General features: G+C 44.0%; 1 protein-coding gene across 1 annotated transcript; it reads left to right on the top strand.

Moving 5' to 3' along the window:
- The first annotated feature begins 1,993 nt into the window (after nt 1-1,993).
- Nucleotides 1,994-16,315, top strand: LOC120022326 (pleckstrin homology domain-containing family O member 1-A-like). The gene is made up of 6 exons (XM_038966221.1): nt 1,994-2,020; nt 2,642-2,788; nt 11,847-11,987; nt 13,930-14,034; nt 14,753-14,854; nt 15,005-16,315. Exons 1-6 carry the CDS (start codon nt 1,994-1,996, stop codon nt 16,313-16,315), a joined length of 1,833 nt encoding a protein of 610 aa, XP_038822149.1.
- The last annotated feature ends 7,660 nt before the right edge of the window (nt 16,316-23,975 follow it).

Raw genomic sequence — 23,975 nt, 5'->3', positions numbered from 1 at the left:
TATGGGCTCAGGAGAGACGAAGGTCGAAAGCCACTCGTCCTCCGAAGCACAACCCAACCAAGCCGCACTGCTTCTTAACACAGCGCGCCTCCAACCCGGAAGCCAGCCGCACCAATGTGTCGGAGGAAACACCGTGCACATGGCCCCCTTGGCTAGCGCGCACTGCCCCCGGCCCGCCACAGGAGTCGCTGGAGCGCGATGAGACAAGGATATCCCTACCGGCCAAACCCTCCCTAACCCGGACGACGCTAGGCCAACGGACCTCCCGGTCGCGGCCGGCTGCGGCAGAGCCTGGGCGCGAACCCAGAGACTCTGGTGGCGCAGCTAGCACTGCGATGCAGTGGCAGAGCTTCGAGACCCACTTAAAAAATGTTCGTCTGAACACACTGCAACTGGATCTGTAACTTTTTTTTTTTTAACTCCTTTTTGTGAACATGACCAATTTGTCAATGTACGATTTCTCTTAAATTACGATAGATAAATGGCTGGTTCTTTTTTTCCTGACACCGTATGCTTATGTACTTTGACGTGAAGCGGTCAAATTAGCACCCTACTTTACGTTTTTGACATTTAATCCCAGAAAAATGGCCATAACTCAAAAAGCGTTGAGGCCTCGACGCCATCTTGTTCGGGGCCAACTGTCCATTACGTCTTCGAAATATTTTCCGTTTAGGAGAAAAGGCCACATGCATTTGCAATGTGCTTGTGCATTTGCAATATTATTTATTTTCCCTCTGGTGGGAATTTCCTAGACTGCGGAAAAATGACCAAAATGTGTTATTTTTATAAAACGGAAACCGAACGTCCGAGAGATTTAGTTTGATGACTTCCTGAAAGATCTCTCCCCGTTTAGAAACGTTGCAGGACGTCTAGTAAGGGACCTTACATTTGCAATGTGGCGTTTCTCACTAACCATATGGCGAGTGCTAAAATGTTCCCTTAAGGTATGGAAAGGCCTTGGAAAGGCCATAAGTGTAAGCCAACATAATTCATTATTTTACATTAACATGTAATACATGCATTATGAAGAAAATGGTGTAATTTAGGCTCCACGAAATATGAAATGGGTTATGAAGAAAATCGTGTATGGTTGCCTACATGACAAAAAGGCGTTCTGATTACAAGTGCACCAGTATCCAAAGTATTAAGCGAAATCAACCACAGAAAACAGCATTGGCATTAATAAAACAATATTTCCCACGAATTAAGTCGCAGGTAAATGTGCGTCTTTTCTCAAAAATTCTGTTCAGCAAGTCTAAAACAGTACATATAGGCATACAACGACACATTTTAAAACATGGTTAAACAAAGACAACATTTCTGTATATTCATGACGTTGAATTAGCCATTAAGAAGAACAAAAATGAAATACAAATTATCGCGTCTACATGGTTGTTGCAACGGCTTGTGTGTCACCTACTGGTTAAATTTGTGTCTTTTCGCACGAATTAAGTAGCACAGAAATTCGTGTATTTTCAAACGAATTGAACCAACCCCAAAACACCCCAAAAATGCACAAAAACGCACGAAATCTGCTGAAATACATTTTGTACATATATGCGCGAATTGAATGTGAGACTGTGTTGATTTGAGATGTATTACTCTCAACTGACCCTTGCTCTTCTATTTCCCAAACGTACTGTAAGAGCGCTTTGACTTCCTCGGTCTTGGTGACATCACGCCGACAGCGCAATAGATGGAGCTGTCGAGCGCTTTAATAACGGGAATGCCCTTTCAGCCCGCTTGTTTGAGATCAGTGTAGCCTACCTACCGAGGTGGAGGGACGATGCCACCGTCTCGTAATAACGGACAGTGCACGAACAGACCGCGTCATCGAAATTAAGAATATAAACCGTTATTGAAACAGATTGGGGAGAAAATAAAGGGAAAGACATTTTATGCAATTAAAAAAAATATCTTCTCCGAAAGAAAGGAAAATACTTAAAACTGTAGGAACTCCCTGGCTCACATCCACAAAAGTGATTCTGTCATTATGAAGAAGAACAATTTAGCCAAACGGGTGAGATATAGCTTTTTTTTTCAATTATTGGGTGAAAGTTTTTGGCCATGCATCTTTGCATTAGGCTATACATTTTCTAGGATATAACTGGCAATATGCCCATATAATCGGGCATTATGCGCGCTTTGACACGACAGCACACATTAGCCGCTATATCACACACATTGTCTATATCACACATTTGATAGCCTACAATTCCTAAATAATGGTCGTCTGGCACCTCCTTATGCGTTCCACATTCAATGTGTAGCCTATCAATTTCCTTGTGTGCCATTACACGGATTTCCTCAACATACGGCTTCAACCATCCAGTGAAGAGTACAATGTGTTGTCAGATGTCCGTTGCGCTGTATCGGTTGGTAGCTTTCAGATATTTTATTTGCCACACCCTGGATGTTATAAGACATGCACTTCAATTTTACGCACAGAAGAGCGCACCGTTATCATTTTTGGGGGAAAAGACGCGAGGAGGCTGATAGTTGCCAGAGTGGATTTACTGAGGCTCAGATTGAAAAGTCATTTGCCTTTGAAAGAGCTCTTATTTTCTCTGTACTCTCGCGAACATCTTGTTACGTAAGCTAAACTAGGTTTTAACGGATTTATCCCACTTTTAACATGCAGGGTCCTCAAGATGTCAACCAGCTGTCATCGCAGCCAGACAAAGTAGGCTGGATCCGCAAGTTCTGTGGCAAAGGGATTTTCAGGGAAATATGGAAAAACCGTTTCGTGATACTGAGAGGAGACCATCTGTACATCTCTGAGAAAGAGGTATGCACTTCTCTTTCACCTCCACAGTGGAGGCTGCTGAGGGGAGGATGGCTCATAACAGTGGCTGGAATGGAGCAAATGGAATGGCATCAAACCATGTGTTTGATGTATTTGATACAGTTCCACTAATTCCGCTCCAGCCATTACCATGAGCCCGTCCTCCCAGTTAAGGTGCCACCAACCTCCCGTGCTCCAATATTATGTGTAGGCCAGTGGAGGCTGCTGAGGAAAGGACGGCTCATAATAATGACTGGAATAGAGACGATGGAATGGCATCAAACACATCATATGTGGTTTCTATGTGGTTGATGTCACTCCATTGACTCCATTCCAGCCATTATTATGACTCATCCTCTCCTCAGCAGCCTCCACTGGTGAAGGCTATAATTGTGTCTACAGTGGGCGCACCTGTACTTGAAATTGTTAAACGGACAACCTGGCTGCCTGTGTGTGTGCGTGTGTGTGTGTGCGGCCTGTACTGCCGTAGACATTTCAGGTTTCCTTTGTTGCATGCTCGCTCCCCTTGCTCAGTAGAGATGCTTTGTGTGTGTGTCTGTGTAGGTGTCTGTCTGTGCACCACACAGTTGAAAACCAATGAACCACAAATACCACACAGCCTGTTTAAGATGCACCTTTTAGATGACAGCTGTGACAGCAAACATGGATTTTACCTTTTGGCGTGTGGAAGGACATCTTGGGTTTCTCAAGTTTCAGAGTTCTGAGGAACTTGTTTTGTGAAATGTGAAATGCCTTTAATGTAAGCTACACCTGAGCTCTCAGCTCTTGGTCTGTTGTTTCCAGCAACACATTTAACCAAGAGTCCCCTGGTTTTGAATAGACAGATGTTGTTAGAAGTCTGGAAATCAAGGCCATGGAAATGGGACAAAATCTGATTGAATTTCCTTGGCTGTTGAAAATAAATATGCTCAATTGTCAAATCTAAGCACAAATCACCATGCAAGCCAAAAAAATGATGTGCTGAATTCAGATTACTTTCACTGACGCAAACGTTCCCACCTTCTGAGGTCAACAAAATGCCCACTGGGCACAGGCGTCAATTCAACGTCTATTCCACGTTGGTTCAACATAATTTCATTGAAATGACATGGAAACGTGGATTCAACCAGTGTGTACTACTATGGGCATTGGTGGCAGATGGTGACTCAGTATAATCGTTGGGCAGATTTAGAACACTGCCCATTACAATACAACAGGTTTTTGGCCATGGCATAGAAAGATAACTATTCTGTTTGACCGAAAGTAATGGCTTATGTCTAAGTGCTTTAATCACATGAAAGGTTCCAGTGAACAGCCTCATTATCAGTACAAGTTTCGAGATCAAATGGCCTCGGTGTTAAACCTTGAGATGTAGCGAATTCACACCCTTTCGTTCTGTGGAAAGGCACTGAACCATCATTTCTGGGGAGTAGCGCTGGTATCTTTTTGTTGTTGATAATGACCACACTATAGGGCATGGACAATCAGCCATCCATCTCTGTATTCTCTATTCTTTTCTGTCTTCTTTGTTTTTGAGGTCAGATTCTGTTTGATATCACTGTTTCAATACTCCCCCCCCCCCCCCCCCCCCCAAGCAGTAATCATGGAGGTAAACGCTACTGACAGCTGAGAGGGCACAGGTCTTTCTGAAAGTGGAATAATGCCCTTTAAATTATTCCTCTATGGGATTCTCAGAACAGCGAATTAAAGTTCCACATAAGGGTCTGCATTTCTCTATTGGTCTAATGAAAGACAAACATTTAAAGATAATAACTCCTAGACATGCACTTAGTTCAGTTCAGGTTCAGTTAAGGCTAACCTTGTTCGTAAAATGTGTATCTGGTTCAGTTGTGGATGTAGGTGTCACGCTTGCTAATGAAACAAACAAGCCAATGACAACATTGCAGGTTCACTTGACGATTCAGTCACATGCAATGCCTCTCTTATCTTCAAGCCCCAAAGGCCTGACTGAGTGCTCCGCTGTCCATTCCAGAACCCCGAATAAGACCGTGGACAAGGCTCCAGCAGGGTACCCACAGGCTTCCCTTGAAGGGAGAGAGCGAGACTGAGGGCTCCATGCCAGTTTCCCTGATCATTTTAGAACCAAGGGTTTAAAAGTTTTTTTTTTCTTCTGTGAACCTACTCCCTTACAGCCTGCTGGATGAGCAACAAACACGTGTCAGAATCTCATAAGACCACGGCTGACGCAGCTGCGCCTCTCGCTGTGCCTGAGGATCCCCAAGCGCCCCATGCCCCCACCCCTCAACCCTACCCTATACACACAGACACAGAAACACACACACGCTGAAGCTGAGGTTCAGTTGCTGTGTAATGCCATCACCATCCTCACCTGTGGTACGGGACGCATCAATTCAGTGTAGTTAACGTTCTCTCTCTTTCTTAGTCTCTTTATCGTGTCTCACAAATGCTCTCTAATTTCTTGGATGTTTTAGCTCTGTTATGTAATGCATCGATGACTCCTTTTACACTTAATACAATTCTATTTTTGATAAGGAGATATTTTTATATTAGGGTAATTGGTAAGTGGCATGCTAGCTATTTGTCAGGTGAAGGTAACTGCTCCCTCAGTGCTGTTTGACCTGCGTGTCATGTGCTCCGCTGCAACTTCTTAACCACAATTAATGGTGGTGCATTATTCAAATGTGAACTTTGAAAAGACAAGCACGCTGTTCATGAAGTAGGCCAGAAGGCTAAGATGAACACTAAGGCTTTTGTATCTCTGACACTCAGCGTAACTACAGCTGTACGGCCTCTTTGGGCCCGGAATAATCTTTTCATTTTCCTATAGAGTGCCCTCTTTGAGTTTGATTTAATGGCTTATCGACTTTGAGTGCCACCATTTTGTTAGCGAAGTTACAGCACAAATTACACTTTTGAACCACAATCACTGAATTAATTGCCTCAATCATTTCTATTAATCACAGATGAAGGACACTCATACTGTGAGTTCACTCCAACACGTTATACTGTATTTCAAAGCAGGTCTGGTGTTGAATCAACATAATCAAGCGTCCACAAAATATACAACTTGCTTGTATTTGCTTAAATGTATTAAAAACACTTGCGTTAAAACGTGACAAGCATTGTAGTTGAACTTTATCTGCAATTGATTGAATTGTGGCATGAGTGTGTGTGCAAGCTGGCCAATTGTCTGCTGCCTCATAAGATTAGCTACATAAGCTTGGGGAAGCAGAGTAAGCAGGTATACTGTTCTATTACCTCGAAGCATCTTCACACGGGGCACCGGTTCGATGTGTCAGAGATTCTCATAAGAGGATTTGCAGCCATGCAACTGGGAGTCTGAGACGTCACCTGCTGGTGACATTACTCTGTACTTCCCCAGATTCAAACGTACTTCATCATTTGACCACTAATACAAACATGTATCTATCTGTTCTCTTGTCAATTTTTTCAATGTTTGATTTTGGGGGTGATACTGTATTTAGAGGGAAGTTCACAGAGAGAACTAAAGCGTAAGCTGGGATGAACTCCTGCCGCAGGAGGACATATAGTCCTACTCATTCAAGGGTTTTTCTTTATTTTTTATTATTTTTTACATTGTAGAATAATAATGAAGACATCAAAACTATGAAATAACACATATGGAATCATGTAGTAACCAAAAAAGTGTTAAACAAATCAAAATGTATTTTATATTTGAGATTCTTCAAATAGCCACCTGTTGCATTGATGACAGCTTTGCACACTCTTGACATTCTCTCAACCAGCTTCATGAGGTAGTCACCTGGAATGAATTTCAATTAACAGGTGTGCATTCTTAAAAGTTAATTTGTGGAATTTCTTTCCTTCTTAATGCATTTTAGCCAATCAGTTGTGTTGTGACAAGGTAGGAGTGATATACAGAAGATAGCCCTATTTGGTGAAAGACCAAGTCCATATGGCAAGAACAGCTCAAATAACCAAAGAGAAACGACAGTCCATCATTACTTTAAGACATGAGGGTCAGTCAATATGGAACATTTAAAAAACTTTGAAAGTTTCTTCAAGTGCAGTCGCAAAAACCATCAAGCGTTACGATGACACTGGCTCTCATGAGGACTGCCACAGGAATGGAAGACCTAGAGTTACCTCTTGTGCAAAGGATAAATTCATTAGAGTTACCAGCCTCAGAAATTTCAGCCCAAATAAATGCTTCACAGAGTTGAAGTAACAGACACATCTCAACATCAACTGTTCAGAGGAGACTGTGAATCAGGCCTTCATGGTCGAATTGCTGCAAAGAAACCACTACTAAAGGACACCAATAAAAAGCAGAGACTTGCTTGGGCCAAGAAACACGAGCAATGGACATTAGACCGGTGGAAATTTGTCATTTGGTCTGGAGTCCAAATTGGACATTTTTGGTTCCAACCGCCGTGTCTTTGTGAGATGCGGTGTGGGTGAACGGATGATCTCCGCATGTGTATTTCCCACCGTAAAGCATGGAGGAGGAGGTGTTATGGTGTGGGGGTGCTTTGCTGGTGACACTGTCTGTGATTTATTTAGAATTCTTACCAGCATGTTTACCACGATATTCTGCAGCAATACGCCATCCCATCTGGTTTGGGCTTAGTGGGACTATCATTTGTTTTTCAGCAGGACAATGACCCAACACACCTCCAGGCTGTGTAAGGGCTATTTTACCAAGAAGGAGAGTGATTGAGTGCTACATCAGATGACCTGGCCTCCACAATCCCCTCAACCAAATTGAGATGGTTTGGGATGAGTCAGACCGCAAAGTGAAGGAAAAGCAGCCAACAATACTCAGCATATGTGGGAACTCCTTCAAGACTGTTGGAAAAGCATTCCAGGTGAAGCTGGTTGAAAGAATGCCAAGAGTGTGAAAAGCTGTCATCAAGACAAAGGGTGGCTATTTGAAGATTCTCAAATATAAAATATATATAGATTTGTTTAACACTTTTTTGGTTACTACATGATTCCATATGTGTTATTTCATAGTTGTGATGTCTTCACTATTATTCTACATTGTAGAAAATAGTAAAAATAAAGAAAAAACTCTTGAATGAGTAGGTGTTCTAAAACTTTTGACCGGTAGTGTATATTGAGTGTACAAAACATTAGGAACACGACATGACATAGACTGACCAGGTGAATCCAGGTGAAAGCATTATCCTTTATTGATGTCACTTGTTAAATCCACTTCAATCAGTGTAGATGAAGGGGAGGAGACAGGATAAAGAAGGATTTTTAAGCCTTGAGACAATTGAGACATGGATTGTGTATGTGTGCCATTCAGAGGGTGAATGGGCAAGACAAAATATTTAAGTGCTTTTGAATGGGGTATGGTAGTAGGTGCCAGGCACACCGGTTTGTGTATGTCAATAACTGGGTTTTTCACACTCAACGGTTTTCCGTGTGTATCAAGAATGGTCTACCACCCAAAGGACATCCAGCCAACTTGACACAACTTTGGGAAGCATTGGAGTCAACATGGGCCAGCATCCCTGTGGAATGCTTTCGACACCTTTTAGAGTCCATGCCCCCAATGAATTGAGGCTGTTCTGAGGGCAAAAGGGGGTGCAACTCAATATTAGGAAGGTGTTTCTAATGTTTTGTACACTTAGTGTATTTTAAGACTATTGAATTTCATCACCTCCCTGTTACTTTGCAGTGTCAGGGGAAACTACTCAGGGAACAGCTCCAGTATTTTTGTGTTGAACATTTCAAGATATCATTAAAGGTTTCATCATCTCAAAGAGCCTGTTAACTGCGGTGTATCTTTCATATTATGCCCACTCAGCTACTGCTCAACGCAGGAGTTTGAATAATTTTGATCATCTTCCCATAATAGGCTGCAGAACCATAGCTCGGAGAGCCTCAATTGGCCAGACGGACATGCTGCTATAAGAACGTGTATTACACAGCACAGGAACTGCATAGATGCGTGTGTTACAGAGAGGTCTGGTCGTCCATAGAAGGCTGCTGTTGTGTGTGAAGTGTACAGTAGCGTATGCTGTCATAGTTGAGAATAAGATGTGTGGCTGTGTGCTGTGAGAGCAGGTTAAGGAGGTGCCTGTTCTCTGCTCCGACGATATCAACCCTGCGCATCGCTCTGTTCTTATCTTACAGCTGTGCTATTGGCTGCAGGTTACGCACATCATACACCTTTCATAAGAGCACTCTCTGTTCTCTTCTGTAGTCTTGGCACGTGCAGACAGAGAGATGCTCCTGTAGAATGCTCAAAGTGCTTCCACTCGAGCACTCAATCTATGATCTCTGTGAATAATTGATGGGATTTCCGTCTATGTTTATATACTGTATTTATAGAGTTATGGTTTTCAGTGGTGGCTTGCACGGCATATGAAAGAGGACACAAACAAAACAGGATTTTGTGAGAGAGAGTGAGGGAAGCTTGTATTCATCGGATACCAAGGGGTACCTGAGGTAAGATTTTAGGCCATGCATTGAAGAAATATGGTGACATAGTTGGACAAGTGTTTTGTAGTTGGTCAAGATCTTTGTGATTGACGTAGCTTACAGATACTGCAATGTGATTGGCTCAACATCTGTGACAGAAGGCGAATGTGTGACCAAGTTTAGTGGTTGAGAGAGAATCCCTCTGACTGGGGGAGCTTAGCATGACATTGGACTAACACACCTCTGAAATTGGTCAAGGACCAGACAAGTGTTGTTACTGGTCCGACGGATCAATGTGATCAGTGGAGAACTGGGTTATTGGTGGAAACCCGTATGTAATTGGAAATAGTGCAAGATGACTGGTCATCAAGCATATCATATGGTCAATGTAACAAAGCTATATGATTGGTGCAGGGAGGCCATGGTGGTTTAGCTTTCCATACTTGTTACACTAGTTATTTCAGGAAAGCCTCCTCGCCAGTTCTGAGAATATTATATACGTATATGTAGTATTACATTATAAATAAACCAGCCTCTTTCAACTCCCCAGCTCTAAACTGCATTACATTTTCCAGAGTGATTGAAAAGATGCTTTTAATCCCTTTCTCCTTTTAATTCCAACCTGGTTTATATAAAATCCTCTCGGGCTTGATTACAGGATATTTCAGGCATGTCCACCAGATTTTGGAGTGTGACCAAAGGGACATCGCCTTTCCATTCGCTCTAGGATTTCCCCTGCATTCTACTGTTGGATGGGCTGCGGCCGGCTAGTATACACTTTCTGTATCTTGGCGTTTCAGGGCTGTATGTTACTGGGTTATTCTCAGTGGTTCAGTGCAGCATTTAACCCCGACTGACACCTCCAACTCTGCTTTTCCATATAGGGAGCAGGAGAGGTGCAGGAGGGCCACAGGATTAGCGCAGGAGCGGTACAGGAGGGGAGCAGGAGGGGGGCAGGAGGGGGGCAAGAGGGGAGGGAAATATTGATGGGAGGGTGGGGTTCCAGAATGAATCCTCAGAGCTTCTTTTGCCCCATATTAGTCTCTCTCTCCCACACACACACACACACACACACACACACACACACACACACACACACACACACACACACACACACACACACACACACACACACACACACACACACACACACACACTTCCTGAAAAGTGAAAACACTTTGATGTATGTATTGTGCTCATACAGTATACTGTATATCGCTAGGCATAATAGAGTTCCTCAATGAAATTAAAGACAAATATGGCCAAATGTAGCCCTAACAAGTGCATTTCAGGCTGCTAGTGGTTTAATAGTGGTTGATACTAGGCTGCGACACATTATGTAATGATACCGTATGTGGTGGTTTCTTTGATCACAGAAGCTCTCAGTTGCTCCGTGTCTCGTTCGAACGTTGGCAGATTCCTCTGATGCAGGGCTCTGTTGCTGTGGAAAATCTCTATGCATCAAGATGAAAGTGGAACACCCCTGCCCCTTCCAAAAACACACTTACATCCACCCACACACACCATTGCTATGTGTTCCAATGACGTTCAACCTTTATTTCTCTGCGTCTCCTTTAGTTCTCACAAGAGGCCTACACACAGGCTTGTACCCATGTCAATAACCAACCCCCAACACCACCAAACACACACACACCTGCCTTGACCCCCATTGAGCCCGTTGGTGTGTAGAATCTAATGGGGCTCTCTGGGAGGTCCCACCACCCCTGGGGTTGTATGTAATCACCTGTCAGTCAGGCTCAGTGCAGGGGTCGATGTCTCTGCCACCAGCGCTGTTGATTACAATTGATCTGTGTTTAAACAGACACTTTCCTGCGGGGCCACGAGACCAATAATGGGAGGCAGGGGAGTAACACAGGAACACCCGCTCCAAGACTACATTTTTCTACCAATTTGTCTGGCTATTGCTTTTTGACGGTATTGGGAAGCAGGTTTTGAAAATAAACACATTTTTCAATGCTCTGTGTAAAAGTATGATCATAACATGGTGACATTATGATGTCAGGCCTAATGGATTTTTTTATATAGACATTTGGACTTAAAAAGACCTTTGTTACACCTACAGACAGCTTCTGTATATGCATTTAAGGCCTGATATTTCAGAACCTGTCATTTGAAACCTCAATAACGTAATGGATGATACGAATGTGAGAAGTGGCTGATTTTTACCCAGGCACCGTGGTGTGTCTCTGTGCTGTTGAAAGCTGCTGGATAACAGAGAGTGGCAATTAAGCAATAAGGCATGAGGGGAGGTGTGGTTTATGGCCAATATACCACAGCTAAGGGCTGTTCTTAGGTACGACGCATCGCGGAAGTGCTTTATTGTTATTATAAACTGGTTACCAACGTAGTTAGAGCAGTAAAAATATACGATCTTATATACCACGGCTGTCAGCCAATCAGCATTCAGGGCTGGAACCACCCAGTTTATAATTAGTATTTTCCCTTGGGTTAAACTCAAGATGACCTGCTGTAATGCACATTAGGTTGTTCTGTGTGTGTGTGTGCATATGTGTGCATTATTGTGGTAGACAGATGTTTTAAGGTTCAAAACAAATTGACAAAGCTAATTTGCCAGTGCCATCTTGCACATCTGTATAGACATGAGTTGTAACTACTTCCTGTTTTGTCTGTGTGTTTCCAGGTGAAGGATGAGAGGAAGGTCCAGGAGTTGTTTGACCTGGCTGACTACGAACGCTCTGAGGAGCTGCGCAAGGCCAAGAGTCGCAGTAAGAAGAACCACAGCAGGTTCACCCTGCTTCGCTGCAAGCAGCCTGGGAATATGGTGGGTCCTTCTGCCCAGGGAGAGTGAAGGAGTCAGGCAGGGAGGCTGCGCAGGGCCTGGGGTGCGAAGGCCTCAGTAAGAAGCCCTTACTGCAGGTGTCAATTTTAGCTGAAAATGCACTTAGAAGTTTTATTTAGCTGAAAACTGAAATTTGAGCACAGTTTATCCTCAGACATATTTTGTGGTTTTCTGTGAAGAGAGAGTATGATATATAGAGTACACGTTCAAATCAAATCAATCAAATTGTATTTGTCACATGCTTCCTATACAGCAGGTGTAGACTAACAGTGAAATGCTTACTTACGGGCCCTTTTCCAACAATGCAGAGTTAAAGATAACGGAGTGGCTACAGACACCGAGATTTTGTATCTCCATAGAGATAAATAGTAACGGCGTCTTTTTGTAGGAACTATCTCTGCCATGGTTCGTTGGACAAAGCCTATGGGGAAATGAATAGCGTTTTGGGATAAACGCCAAAAATAAGGACGAAAAGGCTTCATAATTCATAAAGGTCACGTTAACATGACATATTATCTCATAGAAACAAAACGTATAACGTATCTCCTAAGCCTGTGTTAACCTCAGACCTTGTTTTCTGCTGTGTCTACTCCGCTACCTACGTAGCTGCTGTGCTGACTGCTTCGCTGCCGGTCCCCCTCCTTGATGATCGCCTTTGTCCGGTAGCTGGTGTAGCCTACAAACTTCATGTTGTACACAAAACTGGTCGCACTATTGTATTCCCTCAGTCGGCTATTAAGCATAAGCGCAATTACCTACAAATGTCATGTTGTGCACCAAACTGTTCAAACTACTGCATTTCATGCCTCAGTAAGCATAAGCGGGATTTCATGTTCTTTTTTGAGGGGAGTAGCTATTTACATGTTTACACAAATACATTATCGACATGTACAAACTTTGTTGTCGGTATTGGTGTCAACGGTACAGGCTGGTGGCAGTGGTGTAATGGTGTGGTGAATGTTTTCCTGGCACACGTTAGGTCCCTTGATACCAATTGAGCAACGTTTCCATGCCCTGAAGAATTTCGGCTGTTCTGGAGTCTGACCCGGTACTAGATAGTTGTACCTAATAAATTGGCCACTGAGTGTATGTGTTGAAAGTGTGTGTGTGTGTGTGTATGTGTGTGTTGGGGTGTCAGTGTGTGGGTAGAGTCCAGTGTGTGTGCATAGTCCGTTCAAGAGAGGTGCAAAGAATTTGTCTAGCTGATGGCATTTCTTCAATTTTCTCTCTGGGAGATGATATGGTTGTGTTGCCTCATTGGATTGAACACTAACACACCCCCACCACAGACCGGGATTGGTGGATTTCTCCAGAAAGACATAATCCACAGAATCCCATTACCACTCAAGAGGCATTCTCTATAACGGCCAAATCCTATAGAGATTCCACCCACAGTTGTCACTTCTGACCCACTGCAGTTCCTTTCGATCTCGGCACCAGCTGCTGGTTCATTTTACTTCATTGTTCTCTGTCTTAGTGTGATATTCTGTAACTACGTTTCAGGAATGGAAGGGGGAAGTGTGTGTTTGAGAGAAGATTTTAATTATATACAAGAAGATGTAACTGGATTAAAGGCAGATGCTCAATTTACCTATTTGTGTCAAGCTTTGCAGAGATTCTTCCTCCAGTTTACAGCTTAGACCCTGCTTTAGATAAGAACCATTTTTAACATTTAGTGAGACGCAATCTCCTTTTCAAGGCGATTTAGGCAAAGCCGCCCCATTAAGCTTTCTGTCCCCCTTTCCATCTCCCACACACTGGCTACGTTCCCACTCTCCCTCCAGCCAATGCTTCCACTCATTTATTGCTTTTAAATCCACGATGAGAGTGTGCAAGTGCACACTTACTGTAGGAAGAAGGGTGAATATTGGGCGAATCCCTTTCTCTTCTTTCAACCACTCAATCGATTCTGTCCTTTCCTCAGGTGCCCAATCTTGTGTTTTTGGCCGTTAGCCCCGAGGACAAGGAGTCGTGGGTCAATGCCCTCAATACAGCCATCATCAAAGCCAAGAACCGCATCTTTGACGAGGTAGGTCAGTCACTCTTCTCCTCCCCTCCTCTGTCCCTATGTCGCCAGCTCTCACTTCTCCCCAGCTTTCTACAGCTTCCCTTATTTTTCTCTCTCATTAGCATGTCTCTCATGCAACATTTATGATTTCGAATGAAACCAGCGACACTCAAAACGCCCCCACGGCCAGCCTTAAAAAGTTTCCAGACAAATGTAGCCGTTGCAGTTGCTAAGCCCACTATGTAAAATTGGTGAATTTAGACAAAAGCGAAAGTAAGTGGCATCTCCCCAGGCGTGGATGAGAGATCAAAGTGTTTCCTCGCTGACTCATCCATCTCCGTCGGGAACAGTCCTCGTTAACACTCTGTCCCTGCCGACACCCACCGGTTTTCCTCGTGCCTCTCGATCAAACAGTGTCTCCCTCCCCATCACACACTATAGGGTGAAAATCCATCTTCCGTATTTAGAGATCGTCGAGAAGTGAGAATGAACTCTGCAGCCACCATAGTGTGAAGTACCTGCTTCCGCACAGCAGGTTGAATTTCAACACCCAACAATGTACTCTACTCTAATGCTCTCTACTGTTCTCTACATTACATCCTCAGCTCATGCTAAGGGGAAGTTACGTGTTGCTCCTATAACCTTATACTCTTTCATCCATTCCCAACTCTCCCTCCACAAATATACATTTATGTTATTCTGAATGTAAAAAAACATCTATTTCTGATTGTCTCCATAGGTCACAATTGAAGAGGACAGTGTCCTGGTGCACCCTACACGTGATCGTGCCAAGATTCCCCATGCACGGCGCTTGCCCACCCGGGGCCACCTCATGGCTGTGGTGGGTGTTGCTACCTTGGCTAACACTGACATTTTAGTTCCAAGTCAATATTTTATTTGTGAAAGGCAAATAAGAAATTGTACTGTTTGTATTGTAAGGATTTATCCTGGTCTGTTTCATTGAATGCTAAACTCTCGTTGCTCTCCCTAGGCATCCACCTCTTCAGACGGAATGTTGACCCTTGACCTTGTCCACGAGGAAGATGACTCCACCCCAGATGATGAGGAAGAAGGCTTCTGGGAAAATAACTTCCGGGTTGACCTAGACAAACGGACCACAGGTCGTCAGCGTTCTGGCACAGATGTCTCCAAACTCTGTGTCACCACAAGGGACCCAAGGGTACCCAAGACGGGCAGCCTGCCTCGCGGGAGCGAGCTCTCCTGGGGCCGGGCGCACCATCTTGAGGCTCAATCCCACACCCCTCAACCAGGGAAGAGGTTCAGTGCCCAGGGTAGGAGCCGCTGCGCCTCCATGGACGAGGTCCTTTCCTCACGGCCAGTCAGAGGTGTCCTTCGCCCTCGTCCCACAGATGAACCTGTCCAGCCTGTTGGACAACTGCAGAGTCTTATCGCCCAGAAAATGCAGAGGGCTCAGGAACTGCTGGAAGAAATGCGATTGGAGGAACTGCAACATGCAAAGGGCATTGACTCGCCCTATCTGAAGAGCATTGACTCGCCCCGCTTGCACCATCTGAGAGGGTCTGAGTCTCCTCACTCCAGGGCCTCAGGCTCACCTCGCAGTAAGAATAGTGACTCCCCACGTTTGAGGGTAAAAGACTCGCCTCGTTTGAAGGGGAGAGACTCACCTCGTATGAAGGGCAAGAAGTCCCGCTCAAAAGGTACAGACTCACTCCATTCAAAGAGTGATGACTCTCCTAATTTGAGGGGTAAGGACTCTCCCCGTCTCAGGGTTACTGACTCTCCCCGTCTCAGGGCTGCTGATTCTTCCCGTTTCATGGAAACACACTTGCCAAGTCTGAAGGGTTCTGACTCCCCACGTCTCAAGAATATTGGTTCACCCTTTTCAAAAAGTTTTGACTCATCTAGTCTGAAGGACTCTGTCTCGCCTCGCATCAAGGATACTGATTCTCCTGTTCTGAGGGGTAAGGACTCGCTAAATATAATTGGCAAGAATTCTCAGAGTCTGAAGAGTATCGGCTCAACTTGTCCGAAGGGTGCTGACTCGCCCTGTCTGAAGGGTGCTGACTCGCCCCGTCTGAAGGGTAATGACTCGCTCCATAGTAAGAGTGCACACTCACTTATCAGTGACTGTGATTTGGAGAGTAGACGGGCAGAGGCGGAGCGTCTTCTGCAGGAAGCCGTCTCCTCCTGGCGTCAGGCTAAGGAGGTGCTGGAGGAGGTGAAGGAGCTGCAGACGCAGTCACTAAACCGCCGCTCCGAAAAGAAAACAGTAGAGAGGCCCCCAACACCGCCCCAGGACTATAGGCTGGAGGACCAGTGACTCTGTCGCCAACACAGCTGAAAAGCATGCTGCCTTCTCTCCAAACAAAGACAATTAGAAAGAGCACTAGGGGCATGGAGTAGCTTCAGTACATTTTCTGTCACGTTTTTGTTGTCATTACTTGCCAGTGTTGAAGCACAAAGCTTTTAGGGTCTACTGCTCATTTTACACTGTTTTATCTTGATCCTTGTTTCCATACCGTATACTAGTCAAATTAAGCTGAGCAAGTAATGACAGAATCATTTTATTAGCACTGCTGTTTCCTTGCTGGTGTGAATAGGTTAGATGGACCTTGACCCCATAATATGATTCTGGGCATTAGTTTTTGTTCCCTTTGTCAAAGGCTCTGTGGTCCACTCTGTGGATGGAGGGATGGGCGTCTGGGCTGTAGGAGCAGAGCAGAGCTTTATCCTGGTTTGTGGATGGGGGGTGACTCAGACTGAGAAGCATAAACAGGGCTAGAGTGGGGGCGCCGTGCCTCGGTGACACTGACACGCCCAAGGAAAGTCATGCTGTTCATGTATTTACATTTATTATCCGCCAGAGGTCGATTAGGTTTCATTGCAAAATGCTTTGTACTGTAAATATAAGCATGAAATGCTTTTTTATAATGGACAAATGGAATGAGAATTTTTGCGTGGAAACATTGTCTGAGTGTCACGATCGTTATGAGACGAATGAGTGGACCAAGGTGCAGCGTGGAAAAAGGACATCTTCTTTTAATGAAGAAAAACAAACACTTACTAAACGAACAAAAACAAACGTGAAGCTAAAACGAAAGTGCACACATGCAACATAGAACATAGACAATTACCCACAAACACCTAAAGCCTATGGCTGCCTTAAATATGGCTCCCAATCAGAGACAACAATAAACAGCTGTCTCTGATTGAGAACCAAACCAGGCAACCATAGACTTTCCTAAACACCTACACTGAACACAACCCCATACATTCTACAAAACCCCCCTAAACAATACACACACCCTAAACTAGACAAAACACACAAACATCCCCCATGTCACACCCTGACCTAACTAAACTAATAAAGAAAATCAATATAACAGAGGCCAGGGTGTGACAGTACCCCCCCCCAAAGGTGCGGACTCCGGCCGCAAAACCTGACACAGAAGGGGAGGGTCCGGGTGGGCCTTCCTATGGTGGCGGCTCGGGTGCGGGACGTGGACCCCCCTCCACCATAGTCACTAACCGCTTTGGTGGCGCCTCTGGAACGGCGAGTCCCGGACTGAATACCATCCCAGAGGGCGCCACTGGACGGAGGGGCAGCTCCGGACTGAGGGGCAGCTCCGGACTGAGGGTCAGCTCCGGACTGGCAGACGGCTTTGGCGGATCCGGACTGGCAGACGGCTCTGGCGGATCCGGACTGGCAGACGGCTCTGGCGGATCCGGACTGGCAGACGGCTCTGGCGGATCCGGACTGGCAGACGGCTCTGGCGGATCCGGACTGGCAGACGGCTCTGGCGGATCCTGGCTGACTGTCGGCTCTGGCGGATCCTGGCTGACTGACGGTGTTGGCACTGGTGGTACTGGGCTGGGGCGGGGAGGTGGCGCCGGATATACCGGACCATGCAGGCGTACTGGCTCCCTTGAGCACTGAGCCTGCCCAACCTTACCTGGTTGTATGCTCCCCGTCGCCCGACCAATGCGGGGAGGTGGAATAACCCGCACTGGGCTGTGTAGGCGAACCGGGGACACCATTCGTAAGGCTGGTGCCATGTATGCCGGCCCGAGGAGACGCACTGGAGACCAGACGTGTTGAGCCGGCTTCATGGCACCTGGCTCAATACTCAATCTAGCCCTGCCAGTGCGGGGAGGTGGAATAACCCGCACCGGGCTATGCACACGTACAGGAGACACCATGCGCTCTACCGCATAACACGGTGTCTGCCCGTACTCTCGCACTCCACGGTAAGCATAGGGAGTTGGCGCAGGTCTCCTACCTGACTTCGCCACACTCGCTTGTAGCCCCCCCCCAATAAATTTTTGGGTTTTACTCACAGGCTCCCAGCCTTGCTTCCGTGCTGCCTCCTCATATCGCCTCCTCTCGGCTTTAGCTGCCTCCAGCTCTTCACGAGGGAGGCGATATTCTCCCTCAAGTCCAAGAATCCTGTGTATATAGCTCCTGCTGCTGCTTTACACGCTGCTTGGTCCTTTTGTGGTGGGTAATTCTGTCACGATCGTTATGAGACGAATGAGTGGACCAAGGCGCAGCGTGGAAAAAGGACATCTTCTTTTAATGAAGAAAAACAAACACGTACTAAACGAACAAAAACAAACGTGAAGCTAAAACGAACTAAGTGCACACATGCAACATAGAACATAGACAATTACCCACAAACACCTAAAGCCTATGGCTGCCTTAAATATGGCTCCCAATCAGAGACAACAATAAACAGCTGTCTCTGATTGAGAACCAAACCAGGCAACCATAGACTTTCCTAAACACCTACACTGAACACAACCCCATACATTCTACAAAACCCCCCTAAACAATACACACACCCTAAACTAGACAAAACACACAAACATCCCCCATGTCACACCCTGACCTAACTAAACTAATAAAGAAAATCAATATAACAGAGGCCAGGGTGTGACACTGAGGAGCATTATTTCAGTCTGAAATGCATATATGGAGAAGATGCCTGGGATTTCTCTCTTTTGGTTAGCTTCAGTTATTGACGACTTGCAGTCAAGTCCAATGACCTTGAAGCATCAAGATTTTCCCCAGTCAGAAACCTAGTATTGTAGTTGTTGGTCTTCTCAGAGACCGAATACAAAGGCAATCTTTGTCTTACTGTGAGCGCGTTATGTCCTCTTTCCCTCTGTGTCCTAAACTGAGCAATAATATTCCAGGGACAGATTCAAGATGCCTGTTAACATTATGCAATCAAACTGATTCATTTGACAAGTTGGATTCCTGACATGTTTAGCTAAAACTCACAGACCACTTTAATTGCAAGGATATCAAGTAACTAACTGCTTTGCTTTATTAAATGCACTTCTATTTTCGGGTCATGTAACATGGTCTCTTGCTTGTACTCAGAATTCCTCTATTGTTTCGGTTAATTGGGGTTCTGTGGTCTACCAAAGACTGCATTGAGTGATTCAGCGGAAGCGAGCAAGAGAACATGCTCATTAACTCTGATCAGCATCTGAGGAGAAATGCTATTATGGGATTATAATTGCAGGTGTCATGTTGGGTCTCTGTAGTGTTTGTTGCTCTTCTAATCAGGTGGGAAGATGATTTTAACAGTTCTTCTGTTTCTCTTCCAAAAGGTGCACAGGGTAATCTCACAACAAGAGGATCAATGATTTAATGAGAGAGAGAGATGATGAAAGCTTCTGAAAGGTTTTCAGAGCACAAAGATGGGAGCACAAAACATTTGGAGATTTAAGGATGGGTTAGTTGCACTGCACTATTTCATACCAAAATAGGGTGGAAATCAATGTTCTTAGTGGCATGTCCTGGTTTAGTCACATGGTCAGTATTTCCCGCCATGCCATTGGCTGACTGCCAAAATGTGACTCATAGGTCACTGAGTTGATATTAACATGCACAGTGCATCTAGGACAGGACAAACATCGCTCCATTACACCAGGCTCACCTCACATACGGTTACAATCACTCATGTGTGATTGCGGTTTATCAGTTTATTTGATTATGTGTACGTGTGTGTCCCTTCAGCAGCAATTATATGGCTTTGGTGCACATGACAACATGCAATACAGTAGGCCTAATGTTGATAACGAAAGAGATCTCCACCCCTGCTTTGTAATCTGAACTAAGCCAAAGACCAGCGTATAGCAACTCCGCCAGAAAGAGGTGAAAAGTGGTTCAAATGTCTCAAGAAATCTGCATAAATAGATTTTATTTACAGCAATTGAGAAATTACTAATGTATGCATAAGTTAAATAAATAATTTACACCGAATTCCCTTTGTCTTTCATCACTTCCCTTTTAACTACTGATTTGCGTCCCTAGGGGCAGAATTGCATTTTTATCATATTACCCATTAGGACTGAATTAAGTATTCAAATTTAATTATACATGATTACGAATGTGAAGCATGGCTCCATCTTTACTGCTGTGCATTCGCAACGAGGATTCAATTCATTTTGCACCCCATCCATTTTGTATTAGAGGAGTGTTACTGCATGTTCTTGCCAGTAGCCCTGTTTAAGCAGAGGGATTAACAGTTTAAAGGTTATATGGTTGAGCAGATGTGACTGTGTAGAAGATTCCTATCACCTGATTCCTCTGTTAGAGGGGAGGGAGGGAGAGAGAGAGAGTAGAGGAGTATGGGTTGAGGGGGGAGGGGCTGCTCCGTGCTCCATTGTGACTCAATAGCCTTGCAGCATCTGGCTATGGCGTGGCCCCACTGAATCAAATGGATTAATAAGGACGCTCCAGTGATGGCATTAGTAATACTGGAGCCTGGAGCAAAAATGCTACTGCCTGGCCCCCGTTTTCAGCGGTTTCTTTTATAGGAGAGGACTTCATAATGATAATAGCTAAATATGACCCAAATACATGTGAATGGATGAAAGATGACAACTACAGACAGGTAGTTACTGCACACTACTGTAACCAACAAGAGCGGGAATACTGAAGTACAACATCAGGTCATAGCATGTATAAAAGAACCCAATGACAACATTGGGATGCAGGAGAGAGAAAAATGATTTCCTCACTCACTGCTCCACGTTGCCATGCTTGCCTCGGAGGAGGAGAACTTGTTCATTTGGAGGGTGGTTGCAACTTGCTCCTTGTCATGGCCCAGCGAGGGACGTTAGCAACAGCACAAAAAATGCATCATACTTATTACAACCACGGCACAACAAACCAACGGCACGTTCAGAAGCTGTATAGGAGGAACCATGTCTCTGAAGTGAATGTGTCGTTCCTATGCAGATGAACGCACAGCGCACATGGTTGCTTAGAAAAATAACATGACAACGAAAGGCTTTTAGGGACACAAGAGACTGAATATTTCAGAAGCAGTAACGTGGGACTGCGGCGATATGATAGCATGCTATCTCTGCTGTTATAAACCCCTTGATGTGGCTAAACTATGGGAATGCTCAGCTGGCCGGTCCACTCACTTCAGACGGGCTGGGCATGTTCTGTTGTGCATTGGCTGACACTAGGCCAAAGGCATATTGCAATTTGATTATGTGTTTAACACTATTTTGTGGTTTATATGTTCATATCCTCGTTTTTGGTTAAAAGGACTCTGGTCATGGTTTTTATATTTTTGGTGTTATAACGACACTAAATGGATTAAACATCCAACTCTCAGAGAGTTGCTTAAATGTAACTCAAATTGTCAATTGACTCTTTTCAGTGTCATTTTTAACCGACTCCCTTGCCATTTGACACTTTCCTGTGTTGTTTAAACATAACAATCAACTCCAGCAGAGTACATTTCTCTTTCAGTTTACTTCCTTTGAGTTACGAAGGTGTACAGCCTCATTCTATTTCTTAACGTGTCACATTATGGTGGTTTGCAATGTGATATTCAATCTCTGTTGGAAGCCAATTTACAGCAAGACATCCAGCCCTCACAACTTGCATTTAGAGTGGGGACTAATGCCAGTCAGAGTAGGGAAGAAAATACAGTACATGAAGACTACCTACATCATGTAAACTGTAAACTATAAATCCAACCACTTACAGTGCCTTCAGAAAGTATTCACACCCCTAGACTTTTTCCACATGTTGCTGTGTTACAAAGTGGGATTAAAAATTATGAAATATAATTTTGGGGGGTTCAATGATCTACACAAAAATTATAGATTGTTTTTTAATCGAAAATAAAACACTAATTTATCTTCATTAGATAAGTATTCAACCCCCTGAGTCAATACATGTTGGAATCACCTTTCTGGGTAAGTCTCAAAGAGCTTTGCAAACCTGGATTGTACAATCTTTGCCCATTAATCAATGCTAGACAGCCATTCTCAAGTCTTGTCATAGATGTTCAAGTCGATTTAAGTCAAAACTGTAACTAGGCCACTCAGGAACATTCAATGTCATCTTGGTAAGCAATCCCAGTGTATATTTGGCCTTGTGTTTTAGGTTATTGTCTTGCTGAAAGGTGAATTTGTCTCCCAGTGTTTGTTGGAAAGCAGACAACCAGGATTTCCTCCAGCATTTTGCCTTTGCTTAGCTCTATTACATTTCTTTTTATCCTTAAAAAAACTCCCAAGTCCTTGCTGATGACAAGCATACCTATAACATGTTGCAACCACCACTATTCTTGAAAATATGAAGAGTGGTACTCAGTTATCTCCTCTCACAGCTATTAAACTCTGTAACTGTTTTAATGATGAAATCCCTGAGCGGTTTTCTTCCTCTCCGGCAACTGAGTAAGGAAGGACTCCTGTATCTATGAAGTGACTGGCTATATTGATACACCATCCAACGTGTAAAATTAATAACTGCACCACGCTCAAAGGGATATTCAATGTCTTCTTTTTTTACCATCTATCTAACAATAGGTGCCCTTCTTTGCGAACCATAGGAACACCTCCCTGGACCTTGTGGTTGAATCAGTGCTTGAAATTCACTGCTGGACTTAGAAATCTTACAAGTGCGGGATACAGTGATGGTGTAGTCATTTAACAATCATGTTAAACACCATTATAGCGCACAGAGTGAGTCCATGCAACTTATTATGTAACTAATTAAGCACATTTTTACTCCTGAAGTTACTTAGGCTTTCCATAACAAAATAATTGAATACTTAATGACTCAAGACATTACAGCTTACATTTTAAAATTAATTTGTAAGGATTTCTAAAAACAGAATTCCACTTTGACATTATGGGGTATTGTGTGTAGATTAGTGACACACAATCTCAATTGAATTCATTTTAAATTCTTTCAGGCTGTAACGCAACAAAATGTGGAAAAAGTGAAGGGTGGTGAATACTTTCTGAAGGCGCAGTACAGATTGGATTAGTATAGAAAACAAAAACAATCAATGTACATGTGAAAACACAGATATTGGAACAAACCATTTAAAAAAATCCACTTTCAACAGAGCATGCTGGGAAATATGACAAATATGACAAGCTGTATTGTTCAGATGGATTGATGTACATGAATGGGCATTTAGTCACAGGTGCATTTCTGGTGTGCCTTTTAGAGCATGAATGAATATCAAGTCCCTTTTTGCGTTAACAGGCACCTTCTAATTTGTACTTCACATATTATGCTACATTGCCCTCACATGCAACGCACCACACTATTTATTTCAAGTTTCACGTTTTTAATATCACTTGCACAAGAACAGTGAAATGACTTTCTTGCATTCTCAAAACCCAACAATACAATAATCAATAACAATGTAATACTAGAAAAATACACAATAAATAATAAGAAATATGAAGAACACAATAAGTAAGTAAGTAAGCATACTATATACAGGGTCAGATCAAAATCACATCACATTTTATTGGTCACGTACACATGTTTAGCAGATATTATTGCGGTTGTAGCGAAGTGCTTATTTACGATGTGCAGGGATACTGGAGTGATGGAGGTAGATACTGTATGTATAGAGGTAAGGTGACTAGGAAACAGGATATAAGATTAACAGAGTAGCAGCAGCTTGCATGTGAGTGGGTGTGCG

Source organism: Salvelinus namaycush, chromosome 27 (genome assembly GCF_016432855.1).
Source record: "Salvelinus namaycush isolate Seneca chromosome 27, SaNama_1.0, whole genome shotgun sequence".
Taxonomy (NCBI): Eukaryota; Metazoa; Chordata; class Actinopteri; order Salmoniformes; family Salmonidae; genus Salvelinus; species Salvelinus namaycush.
This window is presented reverse-complemented; position numbering and strand designations above follow the sequence as displayed.

Bases quoted from the DNA above. Each gene is read 5' to 3' on its own strand.
- LOC120022326 (XM_038966221.1), top strand. From the start codon at position 1,994: ATGAAGAAGAACAATTTAGCCAAACGG. The intron at 11,988-13,929 runs GTGGGTCCTTCT...TCCTTTCCTCAG, and splicing joins GCAAGCAGCCTGGGAATATG to GTGCCCAATCTTGTGTTTTT. The intron at 14,035-14,752 runs GTAGGTCAGTCA...TTGTCTCCATAG, and splicing joins AGAACCGCATCTTTGACGAG to GTCACAATTGAAGAGGACAG.